Here is a 22,989-nt window from a genome sequence, read left to right on the forward strand (position 1 = left end):
AAAAAAAAAAAAAACCCATGAAAGATAGAGGTGCACTTACCAAAAAAAATTTGAAAATAGAGGTGCATCAAATGAGTCTTTTTCTTCTAATTTTGTTTTATAGGTAAGGTTACACACCTAGTGAGTCTTGAACTCGTGACCTCACTCTCCATCTCATTATATGAAAGGAAAAAGTGTAATTTGAGCTAGCGTTCATTTGCCATATTAGTTTTTGTGTTATGAAAAAGATCAAAGGTGCATAAGATTTTTTTAAAATATATAAATAATTAAAATTCATTAAAAGCACTATTCTTGTACATGGGAGAAGCCGAAAGAAGTAAACTGAAACCTTGAACTAACACTGCAACCCAGTCCAAAAGAATCTTAAAAAAGAAGAGTTTAAGGTCTGAAACTATTTTTTCTGAATCCTCAAAATGCCGGTTATTTCTCTCCCACCAAATGCACCATGTCAAACAATGAGGGACAACCATCCAAATGACACTATTCCAAGGCCGCCCAAACTTTCCTTGCCAGGATAAGGGACACCCAATTGTTGAGATCCAAAAATACCAAATGGCCAACTCTGCCAAACACTAAGTATCCCTACCAGGATTAAGCTATCCTTATCCAAAATAAGGAACAACCCACACTGTGAACCAAACACGGGTCTTCCCTGTCTTCTCCAGCTGACAACTTCACTGGTGGTACTCAGAATCTTCTGAAAACCCCTAGATAGGCATAACTTACCACTCAAACTTGCAATAGTTTCCTTCAAGAACCACCAGTAAACCATCATGACAATGTCAGAATTGTCAAGGCAATAGCTGAAAACACCTAATAGCGTTTGGAAATCCACCAAACAAACCACCAAGCCAACATCCAGACACTCCAGTCAAACAGTGAAACACATCAACTTTGATAACGGTGATGAAGAAGACAGTGTTCCAACATGTTCAATCACCTTCCAACATCGTCAAGATAGTAAATATTTAACCCAAAACCACTAAAGCTAATCAAAGTAATCATTGAGGCTCAAAGAAAAAAACTGAAATGGACAAGAACCAAAGACAAGAATGTTAGGAATTCAAATATTTTGCCCTGATAACATTTTGAAAAAGGTAAGAAAACAATAAAAATGATATTTACAGTAAGGAGGCCCTGGAAACTCTTGATGATAAGCCCCTTTACCATTCATTTCTTAGATAGGAAAGGGTGGTTACAATAGGACAACAAATATTCTTGTAAGGGACAGCTGGTCAGGGACACATCATCACTAGAAACTTCTTAAAAATTTCCCAACCCTTCCAAAAGAGTAACACCCATACAACAAAAAAGAACAACTCATAATAACATCTTTCTATTTCTCTAAGCATCTATGGCACAAATAGCAATGATTTGGCAGCCATGATGGCAAGGGTAGACATTTAAGGCGGTAGAGCATATCTTCTTTCAGATGTACCTTCATTAATACAAGGAATTTAATACCTCTGAGCTTTCCTTAAGCTAGGAGCCAAGGATATCACGGAAAAAAAAAAACAATTTTCTAAATGCAGGGTATAATAGTGGTGATATTTTTGTTCTCTTAAAAGGTTTCATATCAGTCCTTTTATTTTTTTTCATTCTCAATTTTTTTTCTCATTCCCATTGAAACCAATGAATAAAGGCCAGCCAGCCCCTCACAAATCTAAACATAAATAAGCCATTCTATAGGCATGTCATTTTAGAATAAACAACCTTGTAACATAAAAAATACAGCCACCTACACAGTAGGTGATGATAAAATAAAAAATAAAAATCCAATGCAAAATACTATGTCATTGCCAATGTATTATAGATCTGCAAATCCTATTAATTTATTTTTATTTTTTGTCATAAACTGCCTTTGTTACTAATCATTCACTGCTCATCCATAATCATAGAGATACCTTCAAAAACCGTTCATCATAAAGAGCTGCAAAACTTACTGATTGGGGTATAAGATCCCAAAGAAAAACTAGGATAAGAACATAGCAAGCTCTCGCATAATTAAGACATTCATGATAAAGAGCTGCAAAACTTACTGCAGGTGTTTTTGCTTTTCTAGGGAAATGAGGAAGGCTCCGATCTATGAACCCATTAGGAGCACGACGACCCCCAACTGATTGCTGGCCAACACAAGCAATCATTTGGCTGATGTTGATAGGAGATCCTTTGGAACCGCACTGGGACATAATCAAAGGACTATTTCTCCAATGTAATTCTTTCATGCAGACCTAACAAAAAAAAAAAAAAAAAATACAATATATATATAGTTGCTCCTGTAAATTATTTTAATGAACTTCAAATGCTGATGGCAAGGGAAGCCTTTCAAACAACAAACTTCTCCAACACTTGTTATCAGAAACATACGATTGCAATACTTGAATATTTATAATTAGCATTCCTTAGAGGAATCCTTAAACAAATACAAGTAGGAAATTCATCAAAATTAAAAAATAAATAATTTTAGAACTTTACCTTGCCAGTTTCATCTCGAATATTATTTTAAAATTCTAGTTATCTCAGCCTCTAGTGTTTGAGCAGCATCACATCCGGTTTCAGGCTGTAGCTTTCCTTCATTGTAAAACTTTATTTTCTCATGGCAACCTTGATAACCTCTAGAGATTGTTTCCAGTCTCCTTTCGTTCAAATATTTACTTGGTTGGACATCATCAATCCCAATTGAGAACCCATGGTTACCTATCCACCGTGCACTGCACCCAAGGTACTTACACAATTATTCACATGAAACTGTGGAATCTACATTTCATCGGATCCAGATGTTATATCATCAAAAATGAGCATCACATATCCCCATAGACCATTTTAAGTGAATTGCAATTACAGACATTCTACAAATACAAACAGTAAGTTACACATACTCAACTGCAGTTATTATACAAAGTTCCCAGGAAATAGGATTCGGGGATAAAAATATCAGCAAACTTTCTGGAATGGATTGAGTGCCCAAGATGGTTGTTCACATCTGTAGTCGCATTTTGTTTTATTCCTTCAAAGTGCATTTTAGAGGTCATAACTACAACACATCCTTGTTTATCATATCTTTCACTAGTTCAACCCTCACTATTCTAGAGTTCCCTCCATGCCTTTCACTCTTTCAACTTATATTATATATAACAATATCCCCACCCCACCCCTCCCCGCCCCCAAAAAAGTAATAAATAACTTAAATTATAACTTTTCATCATCTGACTCCTAGTGCAAAAGGAAAAATCATTTTAGGAAATTCTTCCCCAACTTTTTCATTAATAAGTGCCAACCCCACTTTAAACATATAATGCCATCCTTTCCATCTTGGCATTCTCATTTTATGTAGTTTGCCTTAGCAGTTTTATTAAAATCAACCTTCAACCTTATGGAATTTTAAAATCAAACTTCATCCACGCTACACCAATAGTCTAATGCAACGGGAAACATTCTCCTCAATCTCCTCATCTTTATGAATTACAAAAACAGCTTTTATTAGACTCCTCTAGTTCCTAATGGGGTTGTAGCCCCCCCTTATTGAGTAAATCCCACAGATTTGATAGTTATGGTTTGAAGATTCACTTAAGCTCGTGTAATAAGAGTGTTTCTTTTCCTTATTTAACATTTTTGTATTTTCTGGAACAATTTTTTTAATTAAAAAGAAGAGAACAAATTCAAACCATTACCATACCTAGATACCTTTTAAAATTTTAAAAATCATACTTTACCAAGCCCAACCCTTCCTCAATCACACAATTCAATCATAAGAACCAAAAATTTTCACTTATTACCATTCACATCACTGTTCANTAGCCTTTCAAACAACAAACTTCTCCAACACTTGTTATCAGAAACATACGATTGCAATACTTGAATATTTATAATTAGCATTCCTTAGAGGAATCCTTAAACAAATACAAGTAGGAAATTCATCAAAATTAAAAAATAAATAATTTTAGAACTTTACCTTGCCAGTTTCATCTCGAATATTATTTAAAATTCTAGTTATCTCAGCCTCTAGTGTTTGAGCAGCATCACATCCGGTTTCAGGCTGTAGCTTCCTTCATTGTAAAACTTTATTTTCTCATGGCAACCTTGATAACCTCTAGAGATTGTTTCCAGTCTCCTTTCGTTCAAATATTTACTTGGTTGGACATCATCAATCCCAATTGAGAAACCATGGTTACCTATCCACCGTGCACTGCACCCAAGGTACTTACACAATTATTCACATGAAACTGTGGAATCTACATTTCATCGGATCCAGATGTTATATCATCAAAAATGAGCATCACATATCCCCATAGACCATTTTAAGTGAATTGCAATTACAGACATTCTACAAATACAAACAGTAAGTTACACATACTCAACTGCAGTTATTATACAAAGTTCCCAGGAAATAGGATTCGGGGATAAAAATATCAGCAAACTTTCTGGAATGGATTGAGTGCCCAAGATGGTTGTTCACATCTGTAGTCGCATTTTGTTTTATTCCCTTCAAAGTGCATTTTAGAGGTCATAACTACAACACATCCTTGTTTATCATATCTTTCACTAGTTCAACCCTCACTATTCTAGAGTTCCCTCCATGCCTTTCACTCTTTCAACTTATATTATATATAACAAATATCCCCACCCCACCCCTCCCCTTGCCCCAAAAAAAGTAATAAATAACTTAAATTATAACTTTTCATCATCTGACTCCTAGTGCAAAAGGAAAAATCATTTTAGGAAATTCTTCCCCAACTTTTTCATTAATAAGTGCCAACCCCACTTTAAACATATAATGCCATCCTTTCCATCTTGGCATTCTCATTTTATGTAGTTTGCCTTAGCAGTTTTATTAAAATCAACCTTCAACCTTATGGGAATTTTAAAATCAAACTTCATCCACGCTACACCAATAGTCTAATGCAACGGGAAACATTCTCCTCAATCTCCTCATCTTTATGAATTACAAAAACAGCTTTTATTAGACTCCTCTAGTTCCTAATGGGGTTGTAGCCCCCCCTTATTGAGTAAATCCCACAGATTTGATAGTTATGGTTTGAAGATTCACTTAAGCTCGTGTAATAAGAGTGTTTCTTTTCCTTATTTAACATTTTTGTATTTTCTGGAACAATTTTTTTAATTAAAAAGAAGAGAACAAATTCAAACCATTACCATACCTAGATACCTTTTAAAATTTTAAAAATCATACTTTACCAAGCCCAACCCTTTCCTCAATCACACAATTCAATCATAAGAACCAAAAATTTCAACTTATTACCATTCACATCACTGTTCACAGCTTCCAAGATTTCTCCACTTAACATAATTCACCCAAATCCATTCTGTCTCCAATTCTACAAATTTGTCTTACTCTAACAAACTGAAAACTAAAATTGCAATGTGAAACATCAATTTCAGTCAGCCAGAAAATTCCCCACAACTATCAACTTCTCTTCCATAAAATCTCATAATCAGTTTCCACCCACTTTCTCTTGCAAGACATCCCATAAGCTCAAAGGTCTCAAGATTGTCCCACATAGGTGGACTTTCCCACTAACTTCATTGGAACTTATGCAGTTGCAGGATGGAAGCATAAGAGTAAGACTAATTATATAAAAAATTCACAACTCCATTGCTTGGACCATCGACAAAGGAGAAAATTTAACTAGCGTCAGTTGTTGATCCAATTTGTTCAATCAAAAGCTTTTGGAATGATGTTGGTGGAGGTGGCCCCCCCCCCCCCCCCCAAAAAAACAAATTTTTACAGTAGTATATGAACATTATTCATAGACAGTCACTGTACACCATTTGAGAAGCCTTTATCCACTTCATAAAAAATAAATAAATAAATAAATAAATAAAAACACCATAAGAAATAAACAAACAATATGTCTACTATGTCTTGACTAGACATAATCAGCATTGACCTTATTAGAGAACTAAATCATTCCATAAAGCACATCAAAAAATGTATCGAGAGAGAGAGAGAGAGATGACAAACATTTACTTCCATGCTATAATGAGATACAAGATTTCAAATGATCTCAAACACAACTGGCCAACAAAGAATAGTATCACAAAAAAACCCACAATTTGCCCACGTGGCAAGCTGTGAGTGATGGAGTTGTGGACACACCACTTTTACTCCACCACTCACAGCTCGCCACATGGGCAAGTTGTGGCAAAGTTGTGGGTTTTGTTGTGGTACTAGCATTATTTGCCAACAAAATCAAATGCTAGGTTTGCTATGTAGAAGCAGCAAGCAGAAAATTATCATAAAACAAGCAGAGAACATTAGGAGACAAGCCATACTTCGAACTAAATAAAGATAGCACCTAACAAGAATGGAAAATTACAGAGAGGTGAACAGACAGAGACAGAGAAACATAATGCATCAGCATGAAAGATTGAAATTGTTCTTTACAGAACAATATGATATCAACCAGGACAAGGGGATTGCAGTGGCAGATCTTATGAAAATTTCTAATGGTGTTCTTCAATGGGACTTGCATTTTATAAGACCTGTCCAGGATTGGGAATTGGAGACACCGTCAAATTTCTTGGAGATGATTTATTCCATTCCACTAAATGGAGCTGGGCATGACAAGATGGTTTGGAAACTTGATAAGAGTAAAGGATTTAAAATGAGTAGGTATTATCGTGCTTTGAACTCTCCCAGTAACATGTCTTTCACATGGAAGAGCATTTCGAAGGTGAAGATCCCACCTACAGTAGCTTTCTTCTCCTGGACAGCAGCCCTAGGAAAAATATTGACTATTGACACTTTGTGTAAGAGGGGCATTGGGGTTTTGGATTGGTGTAATATGTGTAAATGTAACAAGGAAACGATGGATCACTTCTTGCTTCACTGTACTATTGCTTCAAATTTATGGTCTATGGTGTTAGGGTTGTTCGGAGTGTATTGGGTCACACCAAAGTTGCAAGGGCGATTTGGAAATCATAGAGATGGTATTATTTGGAAAGCCTCTCCTCATTGTGTGATGTCATGTATTTGGAGAGAGAGTAATGCTTGAAGCTTTGAGGACATTGAAAGAAGCATGCCGGATATTGTTCTTTTTAAGAACTCTGTAGTATTGGATTTGGATGTCTACTATGGGTTGTATTTCTTTATCTTCAATTTATGATTTGATTGATATTTGTAACTTGAGGAATTGATTGTATTGTCCCCATTCATATAAATCCTGTATACTTTGGGTGATTCATTTTTTTTATATTAATAAAATTCTATTACTTATCAAAAAAAAATTTGTAGATGATAAGAGGCTTAAAACAAGATACATATAATTCAGCATACAAGTTAAATCCCTGTCGGAATAAATCACTAAAAAGTAATAAAAAAATAAAAAAAATAAAAAATCAAATTAAGTCAAGCAGAATCCATGTCACCAAACAATAATGTAAAATATCATTAACTTTATTTATTGTTACATAATAAAGTTTTATTAATGTGAAAATTCACCTCATACTCACGATGATGAAGACAATGTGTAAAAAATTTCAAAAATCATGCAGAAAGAAAAGAGTCATGGAACTCTAGATAAGAATTACAATGTGTAAAACCCCACACTCTCTAGGCCAATCAAACAAAGTACGAATAAGCACGGATTGCAATTCCTCTTGAGTGCACACAATATTCTCAAAGGTGGGTTTATTACATTCCAACGAACATAGAAAAGTAAGGATATAGATATGCACTTAAAAAGCTTAAACCGTAGCATATTTCATATGGATCAAATTATATGAAACACCAGCCAAGATGGACGGATTGCAATTTTTCTTGAGTGCACACAATATTCTCAAATGTGCGTGTTCTACGTTCCAAAGAACCTGGAAAAGTAAGGATCCAGATATGCACTTAAAAAGCTTAAACCATAGCATATTTAATAAATATGGATCAAATTATATTAAACACCAACCAAGATGGACCAACAGGAACATAATTATAAAATAAAAAATAAAAAATAAATAATAAATAAAAACTTGTGCTAGACAAGTACCTCAATTTAGCTAGACGATTCATGCATGTAGCAGCAGCATGTGCTTTGTAGTCTCTAAGAAGAACAGAGAAAAGTCCATCCTTATTTCCGTTTCCTGGAATGAAGTTATGTTATGTATATAAGAGCATACACATTGACTAAACAAAAACAAATCCAAGCTAAAAGAAATTCAAAAATTAACCTTTATGATATTGCTCACAAACCACAGAGGCCAAAAAGTCTCATTCAGATACCCGAAAAAGAGGGCAAAGCTCAAGAAACTTGGCCCCGCAACAAAACCAACAATCTCAAAATAAGTATATAAAAAGTACTAACGGACAAAGAAAATAGTATCCAACTCAACTTACACTTGCAGAAAAGACAAACGTACAACTATACAACTTTGATAAACGTTGTAACTGCAGCCAGTTTAAACTGCTGCTTTTTTATTTAGAAAATGGAAAAAATCAGAATACCCTTGCCTAGTGTACTCCACAAAAAAGCAAATTTCCTGATTATTAAAAAAAAATTTCCATTTTGCAACTGCAGCCAGTTTCAGCGCACTAGTTAAGACAATGTAAATATCAACTGATTTCTGAATACATTTTAAAAACCTTAAATATTCCACTCAAACAAGAAATCAGGTTTGACAACAACCAAAGATACTGTTCAAAGACTGAAAACATCTGGAAAATGAATTTCAACAAAAAAATAGTGATACAAGTTGAGAGGAAGAATAAAATCCGGAATCCACAAGTCATGATAATAACTGACCTAAAGTGGCTTTCCCAAGCTGTCCAGATAATAGCTCACTATTACGGAAGTAGACAAACCCATCATTAGGGCACATGGCTTCTTTTTCTCTTTCTCCTTCTTTATTAGGCTTGATGTAGCTTTTCTCCTTTACAGTAAGATTTACATAGACTCTCACACTTGCATGTGGCCTCACTAAAACACTAAATAATTGCTTGCCAGTCCAAAGTTCTATTGGCTGCAGAACAATTACACTTGAATCAATGATGGAAAAAAGAAACCTGCTATTCCTATAAGATATCCATTTCCTTTCTCAAAAAACCTTTGATAAACTATCACCAGTCATAAAAGCTTAAATTTTTTGGAATTGAAGAATTTATTCACTTAGGTAGCGTTTGGATCCAACTTATTCATGGCTGTGTTTTCTTCTTGCGTGTTTTGCCTCTTCTTTTTTTTTTTTCCTTGGTTAGCTGTGTTTTTTGACTTTCGGTCAATGTACAGTGCACATCAGTGTACTATTCAGCAACTTTTCAGCAACTTTTTATTAAAAATAAGTCCCACGGTACTATTCACACATTTAAAAATTATTTTACTACAGTGTTTTCAGCCAAATAAGTTGTATCCAAACAGATCCTTAATCATTATTCTAGGCTCCCCATTCACATATGGGCCCTAACTCTCCCTCAATAAGAGAGGCCCAACACGTGGAATTTTTAAGTTTTAAATGGGAGGTAGAGTGGGGACTGTTATTTACAAATAAGTGGTAGTTTATCATGATAAATAACAAAACCTGCCTTTTAGACTGGATATGAGATTGAAACACAGAGTAAAGCAGATTGGGCCGGGAAGGGGTGGGGGGGAAGAGACTTTGGGATTGTAACGTGTGTATATATTTGTATATGTATCACTTCAATACAGCAGAAATAAAATACGCACAAACCTTAAGTATTGCAGGAGTTGGCAAATCAACAGGATCCATGCCATCCACCATATAAGAACACATAAGAGAAAAAGCTGCACGGTCATAAAACGTGTCCTTCCTTGTTATGAGAAAAGAAGACGTTAGAAAATCTTGAGTGGAAGCAACCAAAATCTCTCCATTTTTTGGTGTACATAAATTGTTTTGCACCTGACAAACACAAACTATTACAAAAGAACAAGATGCACAAACTAGAAAAATAAGTTCAACATGAGAAAACAGCCCCTTTCATAAATGCATATTCCCAACCTAAAATGTTTATTCCTTAAATCTTTATCTAAGTGTATAATGCTTCAGGTATATTCTCTTTTGCCAATTTTATTAAGATGCTTGAGAGATGACTTTTAGAGCTTAATATCGGTGTACCATTTGTATACATCTTGTGCACATGGGTTACACCCCTTTGCCCTTAATGAAGTATGCACTTATTTAAAAAGAATAGTAGATAGTGGCTTTAGTGGGGGGGAAGAGACTTTGGGATTGTAACATGTGTATATATTTGTATATGTATCACTTCAATACAGCAGAAATAAAATACGCACAAACCTTAAGTATTGCAGGAGTTGGCAAATCAACAGGATCCATGCCATCCACCATATAAGAACACATAAGAGAAAAAGCTGCACGGTCATAAAACGTGTCCTTCCTTGTTATGAGAAAAGAAGACGTTAGAAAATCTTGAGTGGAAGCAACCAAAATCTCTCCATTTTTTGGTGTACATAAATTGTTTTGCACCTGACAAACACAAACTATTACAAAAGAACAAGATGCACAAACTAGAAAAATAAGTTCAACATGAGAAAACAGCCCCTTTCATAAATGCATATTCCCAACCTAAAATGTTTATTCCTCAAATCTTTATCTAAGTGTATAATGCTTCAGGTCTATTCTCTTTTGCCAATTTTATTAAGATGCTTGAGAGATGACTTTTAGAGCTTAATATCGGTGTACCATTTGTATACATCTTGTGCACATGGGTTACACCCCTTTGCCCTTAATGAAGTATGCACTTATTTAAAAAGAATAGTAGATAGTGGCTTTGAGTTTCTTAACCCTACATTAATATATAATGCCAATGAGCTCCAACTCAAATAGCATCTCCTATCCTTGTAACCTGTAGGCGCAAGATGACAGGTGAGGTCTTGCATTAAAGACTCATAGAGTGCCATGTAATTACCAATAGAGTGAGTGAGCAAGTAAGTTGACTCAAGTTGAAGGAACAAAAAAGGAGGAAGACCTATAATAAAATTACTATAAAAAAAAATCCATGTCAATTAAGGAGGTGACAGTGAATATGAAATTGGATAGGATAGAATGATGAATAAGAATACATGGCTGACCATGATTAAAGATTGATTGTTGTCATGTTTTGAGACTAAAGATTGATTGTTGTCATGTATATATGTAATGGTAATACATGATCAGATACAGAAGTAGTTAAAGACCACGTATACTATACAAAATCCCTAATTCAAATTGCACTTTTCAGTCAGTCAGTGTTGTATTACGCATGTAAATAAAACTACCACCATCATCTTCTTCATTACTTTGGTAAAACTCATGGCTTCAAGATATGTCATATTTATCTATCACTGTCCCTTTCAGCAGTGACAAGGATCATTTTAAGACGAATTATGACTTGGCATGCATAATCTTTCACTTTACTATCCAATATATGAGAGATCAATTCTAAAATCATTGGATGGCATCAAACACATCACAGAATTTGGATCCAAAACATGATGGGTACACAGTACCACAAATCTAAATGACAAGAATTTTACCCCCATCAACATAACAGCTTCTGTTCGAGCCTCCTCTGTTTGTGGGACATGCATATTCATCTCATCACCATCAAAATCAGCATTATATGGATTGCACACAGATTCATTGAATCTCAATGTTCTCCAAGGCATAACTCTTGCCTGCATGCAAAATGATAAAATGTAATCAGATAGTAATATAAAGGTATTTGTTGTACAATGTCGCAAACCCTATGTTTAATTTAATCACCCTATGACACATGATGGACATCCGATGCAAGCTTGGCTGTCTGTTGAAAAGGACAATGTCCCCATCTTCTAAATGACGGTGAACTATATCACCATATCTCAGTGCATCAGCAATTTGCTTTTTAGCACCATAAACTGGGATCCTGCAGCACCAAATAATAAATCCCACATCATTACCTCAAGTATTTTCTTATAAGAAAACAAGAACAATTATAAGCCTTGCCTCTTACTCCCATCAGCATTTATGACCACTTGTGCACCAGGGTACTTATCGCGGCCATTACTGACACGTTGCCTCAACTTCTCTATATTGTGGTGAGAAACACGTTCAGGATAAGATAAGATTCGAGCCATTTGGATGGGGATTCCAACCTAAATCCAACACACACATTAAAGAAACAGATCAACAGCTGGCACAAAAACTGCAGAAAAGTTGTTCAAGTTCCGGTACAATGCCTTACCTCGGTAATTTTCAGATTCGGGTCAGGTGATATAACAGTCCTGCCAGTATATTCGACACGCTTCCCTGACAAATTCCCACGAAATCGCCCCTGCTTCCCCTTTAGGCGCTGAAAAAAGCCACCTAATGGCCTGGAAGCTTGCATTGATAATGGAACATGAACGTCACTATTTATATACTGAGCGACCTCAAGTTGAAGAACATCCCAACCAGCCTGAGCCAAAATTCTAAGAATAAGCATAGAATAAAGACATTACAGTACCTTTAAGTAATATTTATTATCCCATTAAAATTTCTGTCGATGCCATAAAGGAAATAATGCAGGAATCCTAACTGTAATATAAAAATATGCAAAACCAGCCTTCCCTTTAATCACACTTTAGAATCATGATTCATACATAACAAGGATTCATTGAAAGTATACAGAAACATCGAAAAAATAAACAATAATAATGGCAAAGGCTCTTAATACAGACTGAAATCAAAACAAAGGACAGAGATAGCAACATCCTAACAACACATGGAAAAGAAGAAATCCAAGAAATGAAACAAACAACAGTTCAGACATAAAAGGAAGAAGCTTCCAGTTGGTTAAAGCTGATCAGGAGTCCTCATGTGGATTGAGTGAAATGAAGAGACTCAGAAATGAGGTCAGGCCTCTTCTAAAATTTGAGATTGGGGATGGAAGCTTTATTTCATTGTGGTTGGACTACTGCTAGCATCCAGATGGAGTTCTCCATACAAGGTACAGCTTCTGGGTAGTGTATGACACAGCTAGCAACTTGGAAGCAAAGGTTTCTAGTGTTAAGAGGAAAAAATTGGTGCTGGAGGCTGGCAAGATTTGAAGCACTGATGGCTATCCAAAGTAAGCTGCTATTGATTGAACTTGGTGACCATGACAAGCCTATTTGGCTTCCCTCAAAATCTGGTAGATACTCTAGTGCAGAGCCATAGAATGTTCTCAGTTTTAAGCTCCCTGAAGTTGAATGGTCTAGACTCATATGGTTTACAATGGAAATCCCTAGACAAATTCTTTTTTTTTTTTTTGATGATAGGTAATGGATATTTTCATTAAAAAAAGTACAACATGTTCACGATGATGAACAGAATACTAGGAACAAATACAAACAAAATCAAACAAAAACAAAAACAAATTGCACGAAATCAGAAACAGAAATACATTGTGTGAAACCCCAAATACAAGACCACCCAAACAGAGTCCCAACTAACAAAGACTTCAAAAAATTAGCGGATTTCTCAACATTCTCAAAAATGCAGGTATCACGTTCCTTCCAAATCAACCACATCAAACACGCTGGCACCATATTCCAGACCTAAGAATAGTGTAACCCCAGAAAATTCTCCCATGCCACAAAAAAAAAAAAAAAAAAAAAAAACCATCCTTGGCATCACCCACTACAAACCAAACATCAAAAACACTTCATTCCAAAAGGCGTGTGTGAACTTACAATGAATTAAAAGATGACCCACTGTTTCTTCATCACAACGGCACAAGCAACACCAATTAACCAAAGACAGATCCCTTTTACAAGGTTGTCAATAGTAAGAATACCATTCCGAGTTGTGGTCCTTAAAAAGGAAGACACTCTTCTAGGTACCTTAATACTCCAAATACACTTCCAAGGGAAAGGAAAGGTAGGAGGAGTAGATAAGGAATTGTAGAAAGAGCGAACATCAAAAACACCATTTGGGGTTAACTTCCAAAACAAACTATCAATCCCCTCACCCTTAGGCATTTTGGAATAAACATGCTCGTAAAAAGCAAACACTCTCTCCTCTTCCCTAGGGCTGTCCATGGGTCGGGCCGGGTCGGTTTTGACCCCAACCCGGACTCGACCCGCCGGCGTCGGGTGGAGGGGCGGAGGAACCCGAAACTGACCGCCAGAAAAATCGATCGGTTCGGTTTCGGGTGACACATAGCATCGGTCGGGTCGGTCGGTTGCCGGAAATAAAAAAAACAGCATCAAAATCTGAAAAAAAGAGTCGCCGGAATCTGAGATTTACGCCGGAAACTGGAAAATTTCGCCGGAAACTGGAAAAAGTTTGTCGAAAATTGGAAAATTTTCGCCGGGAATTGAATTTTTTTTATGAAATCTGCATTTTTTTGGCTAGAAATTGCTGGAATTTGGCCGAATATGGCTAAATCCCACAAGATCTAGCCGGATCTGGTCGAGATCTCGCTAGATCTAGTCGAGATCTCGCCGAATCTAGCTTGTTTTTCCAGATTTGGCCAGATTTTTTTGTAGCTGCGGTCGGGTTCGGGTTGCTCGGGTTTTGGAGATGCAAACCCGTCACTCGACCCGCTGGTGTCGGTTTTCAAGAACGGAAACCCGCCGCCGACCGACTAGACCTTTGGTTCGGGCCGAAATCGGGTCGGCGTCGGGCGGTTTGGCTGGGTTGTCGGTTGCCGGTCGGGTCTGGACAGCCCTACATCTTCCCAATCATCAAGAGCCTTGTGGAATTGAATATTCCAACCCCTACTACCACCATCTAATGAAATATTAATCAACTCAAAAATCGAAGCTTCTTTTCCCATGGCACGAAAGAAAAGATCAAGGTAAAGATCCTTTAAGGAAATATGCCCACACCAAAGATAATACCATAATCGAATACGAAGACCCTCTCACGCCACATACAACACATGACCAAAGAAACTCTCAACACCTTTCCTAATATTCTTCCACATTCCACATCCCTGAGCACCTTTACTAACTCTAGTGCACCAACCTCCACTAGACACTCCATACTTGGTACCTATAACCTGACACCATAAATGATTGGTTTCTCTTCCAAACCGCCATAACCATTTTCCAAGCAAGGCTTGATTAAACAAACCAATCTTTCGAATCCCCAAACCTCCATTCTCCACTGGCCAACACACCTTATTCCAGGCAACAAGTGGATATTTGAAAGCTTCCTCAAAACTCCCCCACAGGAAATTTCTCTGGATCCTTTCTAATCTATCCCTAGACACACATTCATAATGTTGTTAGCACTCAAGAATAGGTTAACTACAAGAGATAGGCTGATTCAATGAGGAGACTCGAAGATACAGCTTGTCTCTTCTGTAGGAGATCTCTGTAAAGTCATCTATTTTTAAGTGTTCCTTCACAGGTTGTCTATTGGAAGAGGTCATGAAGCTCTGTTTGCTCTGCAAGCCAGAAACAAGTTGGGAAGCTTGTTGAATGAGGTTAAAAAAGACTGGAAGGAAAGAATTTGGGGGCTGCTCTGTGCAAAATTTCTTGGAGGCTACAGTATACCACTTAATGTCTCAAAGAAACCTGGGTATCAATGGAGGGTAGACTAAAGCTGAGGAGAGTATTATGCAGATAAAAAAATGGGAAGTCAGAACTCGGATTTCTTGAAGAGGGAAGTTTTGAAATTCTGATTTGAATAGGACACTTTGTTGCTCTTGGGGGATTCCCGTCTCCATACTTGACAGGAAACCCAAGTAGTTCAGCAGTGGCAAAGGGTTTTACTTTTAGTTAGGAAGTGTTATTTGAGGTTCCAAGCACCTTGATGCCCTGCAGAGTGTTTAGTATTCTGTTTCTTAGTTGTATTGCCTGATTCCATTTAATAAAAATTCTTACTTGCTCATCCAAAAAACACTACACATCTACGAATTACATATAAACTGTCATGCTCATGAAGACCAACCAAATACCGGCTACTATGATCCTCCATTTGGATCACATTTATTCAATTTTTTTGCAGGTTTATGAATAATGTTAGGCACCAATAGGGGCTGTAATCTTGAAAACCTGACTTAAACTTCACACATAAAACACCATCTCCATGACAAAGGCTCCTGTGGTCCATTTCTTATACGCAATTTTGTTTGGGTTCTAACTACTGAAATTGAGAGTGACCTATCCAGCTCAAAGCCTCATCATACATCTGTCTATGGCTAAGACAATAGGTAAGCAATTGAAACTCTGTTACCAAGACTACAGAGAAGTGAGTAAGAGAGGAAAACTGTTGGGGAGACTCCAATTAAGGGGTTAATAATAACATATAGGGGACACCACTAAACCCAAAATCTCAAGCCGATGGGTTTGGGGCAAACTGTGTTATATTAACCACTCATTCTTTTGATTATTATTTAATATGAGACTTCACTCACACATGTACACCCAATAATCTCCCCCTCACGTGTGAGTCATTGTCTCTCTGTAGGCAAAGGCTAGTCAACGCCTGATCTCCAGCCATGAATCATAGATTCTTCCGGGCGATCAAGGCATACCCTGAATCATATAAATCAATCTATTTTAAAGTCATAGATATTAATTAATACCTTACACGTAAGAACCCATGGATTCAGACTCCAACAATCAACCATAATAATAAAAATTGTGATATTCCAAGAAAATAATAACTACAACAATAGCTATAACATCACACTCATTCCTGAGGAGCCAGTGTGTATGAAGTTAATTGACAAACACAACAGCAATGGGGAAACAAACACTATATAAGAAAATAAAAATTAAATAAAACAACATGATCTACATCACTTATAACAAGCAACCTTACAGTAACATTAGAGTATTCAATGTCAGACAAAGTTGTGCATGAAAGGGTTCAAATTCCTTTATCCTACCAGACGATTGGATGCAGTGCTTGCTTCTAATAACTCCTGACGAAGGCTAGCATTTGCCTGAATAATTCGCTTTAACCTCTCCGTAATGTCATTTTCATTGCTGCAACAGGCAAAAAAGAAACCCATAGCATAATTTACAAACTATAACATCAACAGAACAGTCACAAAGGACAATCTAGTCAAAAAATTGAGAACTGAAAACTGGCTAGAAATAAGTACACTTCAATCTATTCTTTCTGACCTTTGAATCAATCTATTTTAAAGTCATAGATATTAATTAATACCTTACACGTAAGAACCCATGGATTCAGACTCCAACAATCAACCATAATAATAAAAATTGTGATATTCCAAGAAAATAATAACAACTACAACAATAGCTATAACATCACACTCATTCCTGAGGAGCCAGTGTGTATGAAGTTAATTGACAAACACAACAGCAATGGGGAAACAAACACTATATAAGAAAATAAAAATTAAATAAAACAACATGATCTACATCACTTATAACAAGCAACCTTACAGTAACATTAGAGTATTCAATGTCAGACAAAGTTGTGCATGAAAGGGTTCAAATTCCTTTATCCTACCAGACGATTGGATGCAGTGCTTGCTTCTAATAACTCCTGACGAAGGCTAGCATTTGCCTGAATAATTCGCTTTAACCTCTCCGTAATGTCATTTTCATTGCTGCAACAGGCAAAAAAGAAACCCATAGCATAATTTACAAACTATAACATCAACAGAACAGTCACAAAGGACAATCTAGTCAAAAAATTGAGAACTGAAAACTGGCTAGAAATAAGTACACTTCAATCTATTCTTTCTGACCTTTGAGATCCACTCATTATAACAGAAGGACGAATAGGTACAGGAGGTACGGCGATGTTTTCCATGATGAGTTTCTCTGGTCTATCAGAAAGATAAAGCAACTCACAATCCTGCAATAAAAAGAAATTGTGAAATTTTATGATAATAAGAAAAATGATGCAAAGAAAGTGTAACAAATTTCACTTTAAAATTCTAAGCACCACACATTCCTGTACTAAAAATAAGAAAATCGTGCAGAAATTAATAAAATGCAAATGGGAATAGAAGCATACCTCATCCACCATCTTTTTAAAAAGAGCAAGAACATCGACAGTGTCAAGATTAAAAGTAGGTGCACTGAAGACTGTCTTAGAATCTTTTGTGTGAGAGATTGCTGATCTAAATTCCTCCATAGTTCCATCATTAGAGTTTGGACGCTCATGATTAAAGCCCAGGATAGGAGGACCAGCTTTCTTCACCAAAGCTTTTACATAGTACATAACATGGAAATAACCACAAGACAGCATTATTAAAAGATTTAAAACAGTTACAGAAATCAAAACAGAAACCACAGCATCAATCCTTAGTTCTACAGCTTTATAAGGCATTTGACAAAAACTGGCAAAGAGAGCATTCAAATAACAAAGTCAGAATTAATGGGGGAAAAAACAATAGATAACAATTAGCATAGCAAACGAAACACTTCTCTTTCATCTTGATGATTATAAAAACATCAGAAAGGTAAAATCCAAACCATTTATATATCCGCATCTTGAGCACTTAAATGCTTTCTTGGAACCTGTCAAGCTATTGCACTTTTTTACAATCTCTTTTAGTAATTCGGCCTTCTTCAGAGCCTCTAATCTAGGATTCCTCATCTTCTTCAAAAACTCTTTACGTATGTCCTCCACCAAAAGTATGCGAGCACATGACTGTAGATAAACCTTTGGGATTAAGAACTGACTAGACCAACATAATAAGTAATAGAAATCAAAAGAATATTTCTTTTAAAACAAATTCAATAATTACCCCCCCCCCCCTCTTTCCCCCCCAAAAAAACTCTTTCGAACAACTGGGCTTGAGACAGAGAGCTGAAAGAAAAAAGGCACTGCATGGAAAACTTCTACCCATTGTTCTATGCAAAAGTAGAATGTTTGTCAATCAGCCATGGAAAGGTAACTTCTGTTCTATGTGAGACTTTGAAATTTGACATTTATGGTCTGAGACCATTTGCAGCTTACATGTTCAATAAGGTTGCATCACAAGTCTAGGGCTAAGACAGTTTTTTTATTTGAGTCACTAATTCTTCTTCTTCTCTTTTTTTTTTTTTTTTTTTTTTTTGGATAGGTAATAGATATTTTATTGAATAAAAAAGTACATTGTGTTCATGATGATGAACACTCTATACTTGTAAAAATTACAGATAAATCAAGAAGAAAACCTAACAAATTGTAGGAAATCAAAAATGGAAATACATCACGAAAAACCTCAGATTTGAGACCACTCAAGCAAAATCCCAACTAGTAGAGGTTTCAAAAATCTAAAGGTCTCTTAGTACCTTCAAAAGTACAGGTATTGCATTCCCACCGAAGTAACCACATTAGACAAGATGGTACCATATTCCAAATATTTGAAAAGTGTTTCCCCAACCAATTCCTTCATGCAAAAAGAAGAGAAGCAACCGTCTTCGGCATCACCCACTGGATCCCAAACAACATAAAAACTTCACTCCACAGAGCATGAGCAAACTTACAGTGGAGCAAAACGTGGTCCACAATTTCCCCATCACAGCGACACAAGCAACGCCAATTGACTAGGGGCATACTTCTCTTAACAAGATTATCAATGGTAAGAATCCTACCCGTAGCTGTTATCCATGAAAAGAAAGACACCCTTTGTTGGTGCCTGTACACACCAAATGCTCTTCCAAGGGAAAGAATCAGTATGAGGTCCAGACAAGAAATTATAGTAAGAGCATACATCAAAAATACCAGTCCTAGTCAACTGCCAAATCAAGTTATTATCACCCTCACCACTTGGCATATTGGAATAAAGGAGCTCGAAAAAAGTACACACACCTTCCAACTTCCAGTCATGAAAAGCTCGGTGAAATTGTAAATTCTAGCTCCTAAATCCCCCTTCTAATGCAAGAATAACCAAGTCAGAAATCCAAGCTTCTTTAGACACAAAGCAAGAAAACAGATCGGGATAGAGATCATTTAGAGGTATATGCCCATTCCAAAAATTGTACCATAACCAAATATGATGTCCCTCCCCCATAGCATACACCACCTATTTGAAGAAACTGTCTGCACCTGCCCTAATATTCTTCTTCTTCAATTTCTGTTTTTCAAAACCAAGCAGCCAACAGATCAATCAAGATTCATCATTTTTCTAACCTAACTATCACTAAATCACTTAGACATCAAAATCAGCCACCAATATAGTTATTCCAGCCCAACAGTAATCCAAGGCCTATTACTTTTCTAATTTGTCAGAATATTGTAACTTTTTCCCCAAACCAACCCTTAAAAAAAAAAAAAAAAAAAAAAAATCCTATTGCTTTGGTACTGAAAATAAAGGCCCTAAGTTCTAGACTGTCCTGCAGCAAAAAGGTAGGAACGTAATCTCTCAAATTGGTATGGCTGCAGGAAGCATAGGCCAGCTAAAATGTCTTTTGAGCTTGATCCAATTCAGTGATTGTGAATTGCAACCCTTGTGGTTTTTTTCATAGCTCAAGGGGATTGAGACTAGGAGACTCTTTGTCCCCTCTTCTGTTCATTATCATAATGGAGGCACTCAGCAAGAAGTTGGAAAGAGTGGGGATAGGCCAATAAATATCAGGGTTTTCAGTTGGTGGCCATTCTGATAGCCAAGTGAGAATCTCACATCTTCTCTTTGCAGATAATACTTTGACATTTTGTGGGGCAGATCCATGGCAAATTTGGCACTTGAAAGCACCGTTTGTATGGCTTTAAATTATTTCGGGGTTTAAGATAAATTTGATGAAATCTGAACTGGTTCTGGTTGGTGGTGTGCTGAATGTGGAAGCTTTGGCTGGTATTTTGAGTTGCAGGTAGCTCAGTTACAGATGAGATATCTGGGCCTTCCCATTAGGGTTTACTTTTAAAGCAAAAGTTGTATGGAGTGGTGTGAATGTGTGATAGATAAAATGGAGAGGCATTTGGTTGGTTGGGAAAAATTTATCTTTCTAAGGGGGGTCAGATTACTTTGAGAAAGATCACCTTATCCAGTCTACCTACTTATTCTTATCTTTGTTCCCTATCCTAATGAGTGTTGCTCAGGGTATTGAAAAAAAAAAAGTGGATCAGTTAATAAAGACTTTATTGAAAATGGTTGGTTGGAGGAAGGTCTGTGAGCCAATTCAAAATGGGGGGCTAGGCATTTGAGATTTGGTCCTATTTAATCAAGCTTAACTTGGGAAATGGTTGTAGTGGTTTGCAATGGAGAGGAATACTTAATGGAGAAGGACAGTGGAAGTTAAAATTTCTACCCTGCCAATGAAATATTTAGGGCTCCCTCTAGGAGCCAGTTTCAAAAGTAGATCTGTTTGGGATGGATCAGCTATGCTAGAAGCCCTATTCCTGGGTGGTTTTTTATGTTAGATCCTATTATAAAGCATTACATTCCACTACCCAATGTCCTTTCCATGGAAGACTTTATGGAAGCTGAAAGTGCCAACAAAGGTCAGTTTTTTTCCTTTGAACCAAGGATTGGGAAGAGTTTTAACCACTGATAATTTGCAAAGGTTTCAAGTTGTTGTGATTGAATGGTGTTGTGTGTGTAAGAAGGATGGGGAGATTATTGATCATTTACTTATTCATTGCCCCGTAGCTAAAGAGTTATGGAATATGGTGTTTTCATTATTTGGGGTTCAACGGACTATGCTGAGTGGTGTTGCGGTACTTCTAGCTAGCTGGTCGAGCAAGTCTGACAGGCATAAATCTGCGGTGATTTGGAGCACGATCCCTCACTGTCTTGCGTGGGATATTTGGTGGGAGACGAATGCTCGTACCTTTGAAGGAAGTGAGCGATCGGTTCATGATTTAAAGCTATCTTTACTCTATGCTCTGCTAAAGTGAACAAATGCTTCGGGTGTCATTACTTTTAATTTTTTGGCTGATTTGTACTTTCCATGCACTATAGTTTCATTGTTTTGTTGGATCCTTAGTACACTGTGATGCAGGACCGTTAAGAAGTTTCAGCACTATACTAGGTTTCTTGATGAATTCTTGAATAAGGTTTATTGTTCAAGAGTTAGGTTAGAAAAGTATGAATGTTGACTGCTGTTTGGGGCTAAAACAGGAGATAACAGAAAATAACATAAATAAAACACTAGGCAATCACGCCTAGCTCTTCCTAAGCATCACACCTTGGGTTCCTTGGCATCACACCTCGGAGAAGTTTGCATCACACAAACAAAGCTTAAATAAGCTGCTGAATTTTATTAATCAAAATATTCTGAAATAACGTGACTACAAAAGAGCCTTTATACAGAGGCTATAGTTATCCTTTTCCTAGCAGGACTTGGACTCTAAATAACCTATTCCTAGAATGAATAGAAATACAAAATAGCCTTTATATAGAGGCTATATTCATCCTTTTCCTAGTAGGACTTGGACTCTAAATAACCTATTCTTAGAATGAATTGAAATACTAATAATAATTAAATAAAAGACTTAATAATACGTAAACATAAAATAAGACTCATGGGCCTTTGGTACGGCCAAGGACAGCCTTTTCCAGATTTCTGGAAATTACCAAATTGACCTTATTCTAATAGAACATAATTAAAACTGATCCAGCAACTTCTCAACCTAAAAGACTCAATACTAATAATTAAAATGGCCAATCAAAGGTGCTAAGAAGGTCTGACATCAAAACTAGACTACAATTCTTGAATCTTTGTATATTTAATCTTCTTTTTCCTTGAGCTCTTCCTTGTCCTCATCACACTGCCTATGTGCTTTGGTTCCTTGTATGTTTTCAATTTTATTCAATGACGCATTATTACTTAAGAAAAGAAAAAAAAGAAAAAAAAAAACAATTTGTAAAAGACTATGAGACCAACATTATTAACAACCATTTATTTTGATTAGTAAATTAAACATGCACTCAATGGATATTAAACTTACAACCTCACTCTCTATCAAAACTTGTGAAAGGTTGAAGTGCCATTTGAGTCTTTAAAGACGCTTGCATTATGAGCACTTCTTTCTTCCCATAAATCATTTTACTTATAAAAAAAGGAGGTGCCATTTGAGCCACGCCTCATCAGCATCATCAACAAGAATGATGAAGACAAGGAAGAGCTCAAGGAAAAAGAAGATTAAATATACAAAGATTCAAGAATT

The 22,989-nt window shown here is 36.4% G+C and overlaps 1 protein-coding gene across 1 annotated transcript in view; it reads right to left on the reverse strand.

The window, feature by feature from the left end:
* Window positions 1-22,989, reverse strand: part of LOC112028217 (DNA-directed RNA polymerase III subunit 1) — a 40,433-nt gene that overhangs the window by 14,649 nt on the left and 2,795 nt on the right. The window contains 14 exon segments of the mRNA XM_065761323.1: window positions 2,040-2,231; window positions 3,953-4,029; window positions 4,032-4,186; window positions 7,998-8,091; window positions 8,751-8,967; window positions 10,255-10,443; window positions 11,493-11,633; window positions 11,722-11,863; window positions 11,944-12,092; window positions 12,182-12,394; window positions 17,395-17,494; window positions 17,636-17,745; window positions 17,908-18,098; window positions 18,369-18,546. Of these exon segments, the coding sequence (XP_065617395.1) occupies window positions 2,040-2,231; window positions 3,953-4,029; window positions 4,032-4,186; window positions 7,998-8,091; window positions 8,751-8,967; window positions 10,255-10,443; window positions 11,493-11,633; window positions 11,722-11,863; window positions 11,944-12,092; window positions 12,182-12,394; window positions 17,395-17,494; window positions 17,636-17,745; window positions 17,908-18,098; window positions 18,369-18,546 (2,148 nt within the window).

This window comes from Quercus suber, unplaced genomic scaffold (assembly GCF_002906115.3).
Source record: "Quercus suber isolate HL8 unplaced genomic scaffold, Cork oak 2.0 scaffold_406, whole genome shotgun sequence".
NCBI lineage: Eukaryota > Viridiplantae > Streptophyta > Magnoliopsida > Fagales > Fagaceae > Quercus > Quercus suber.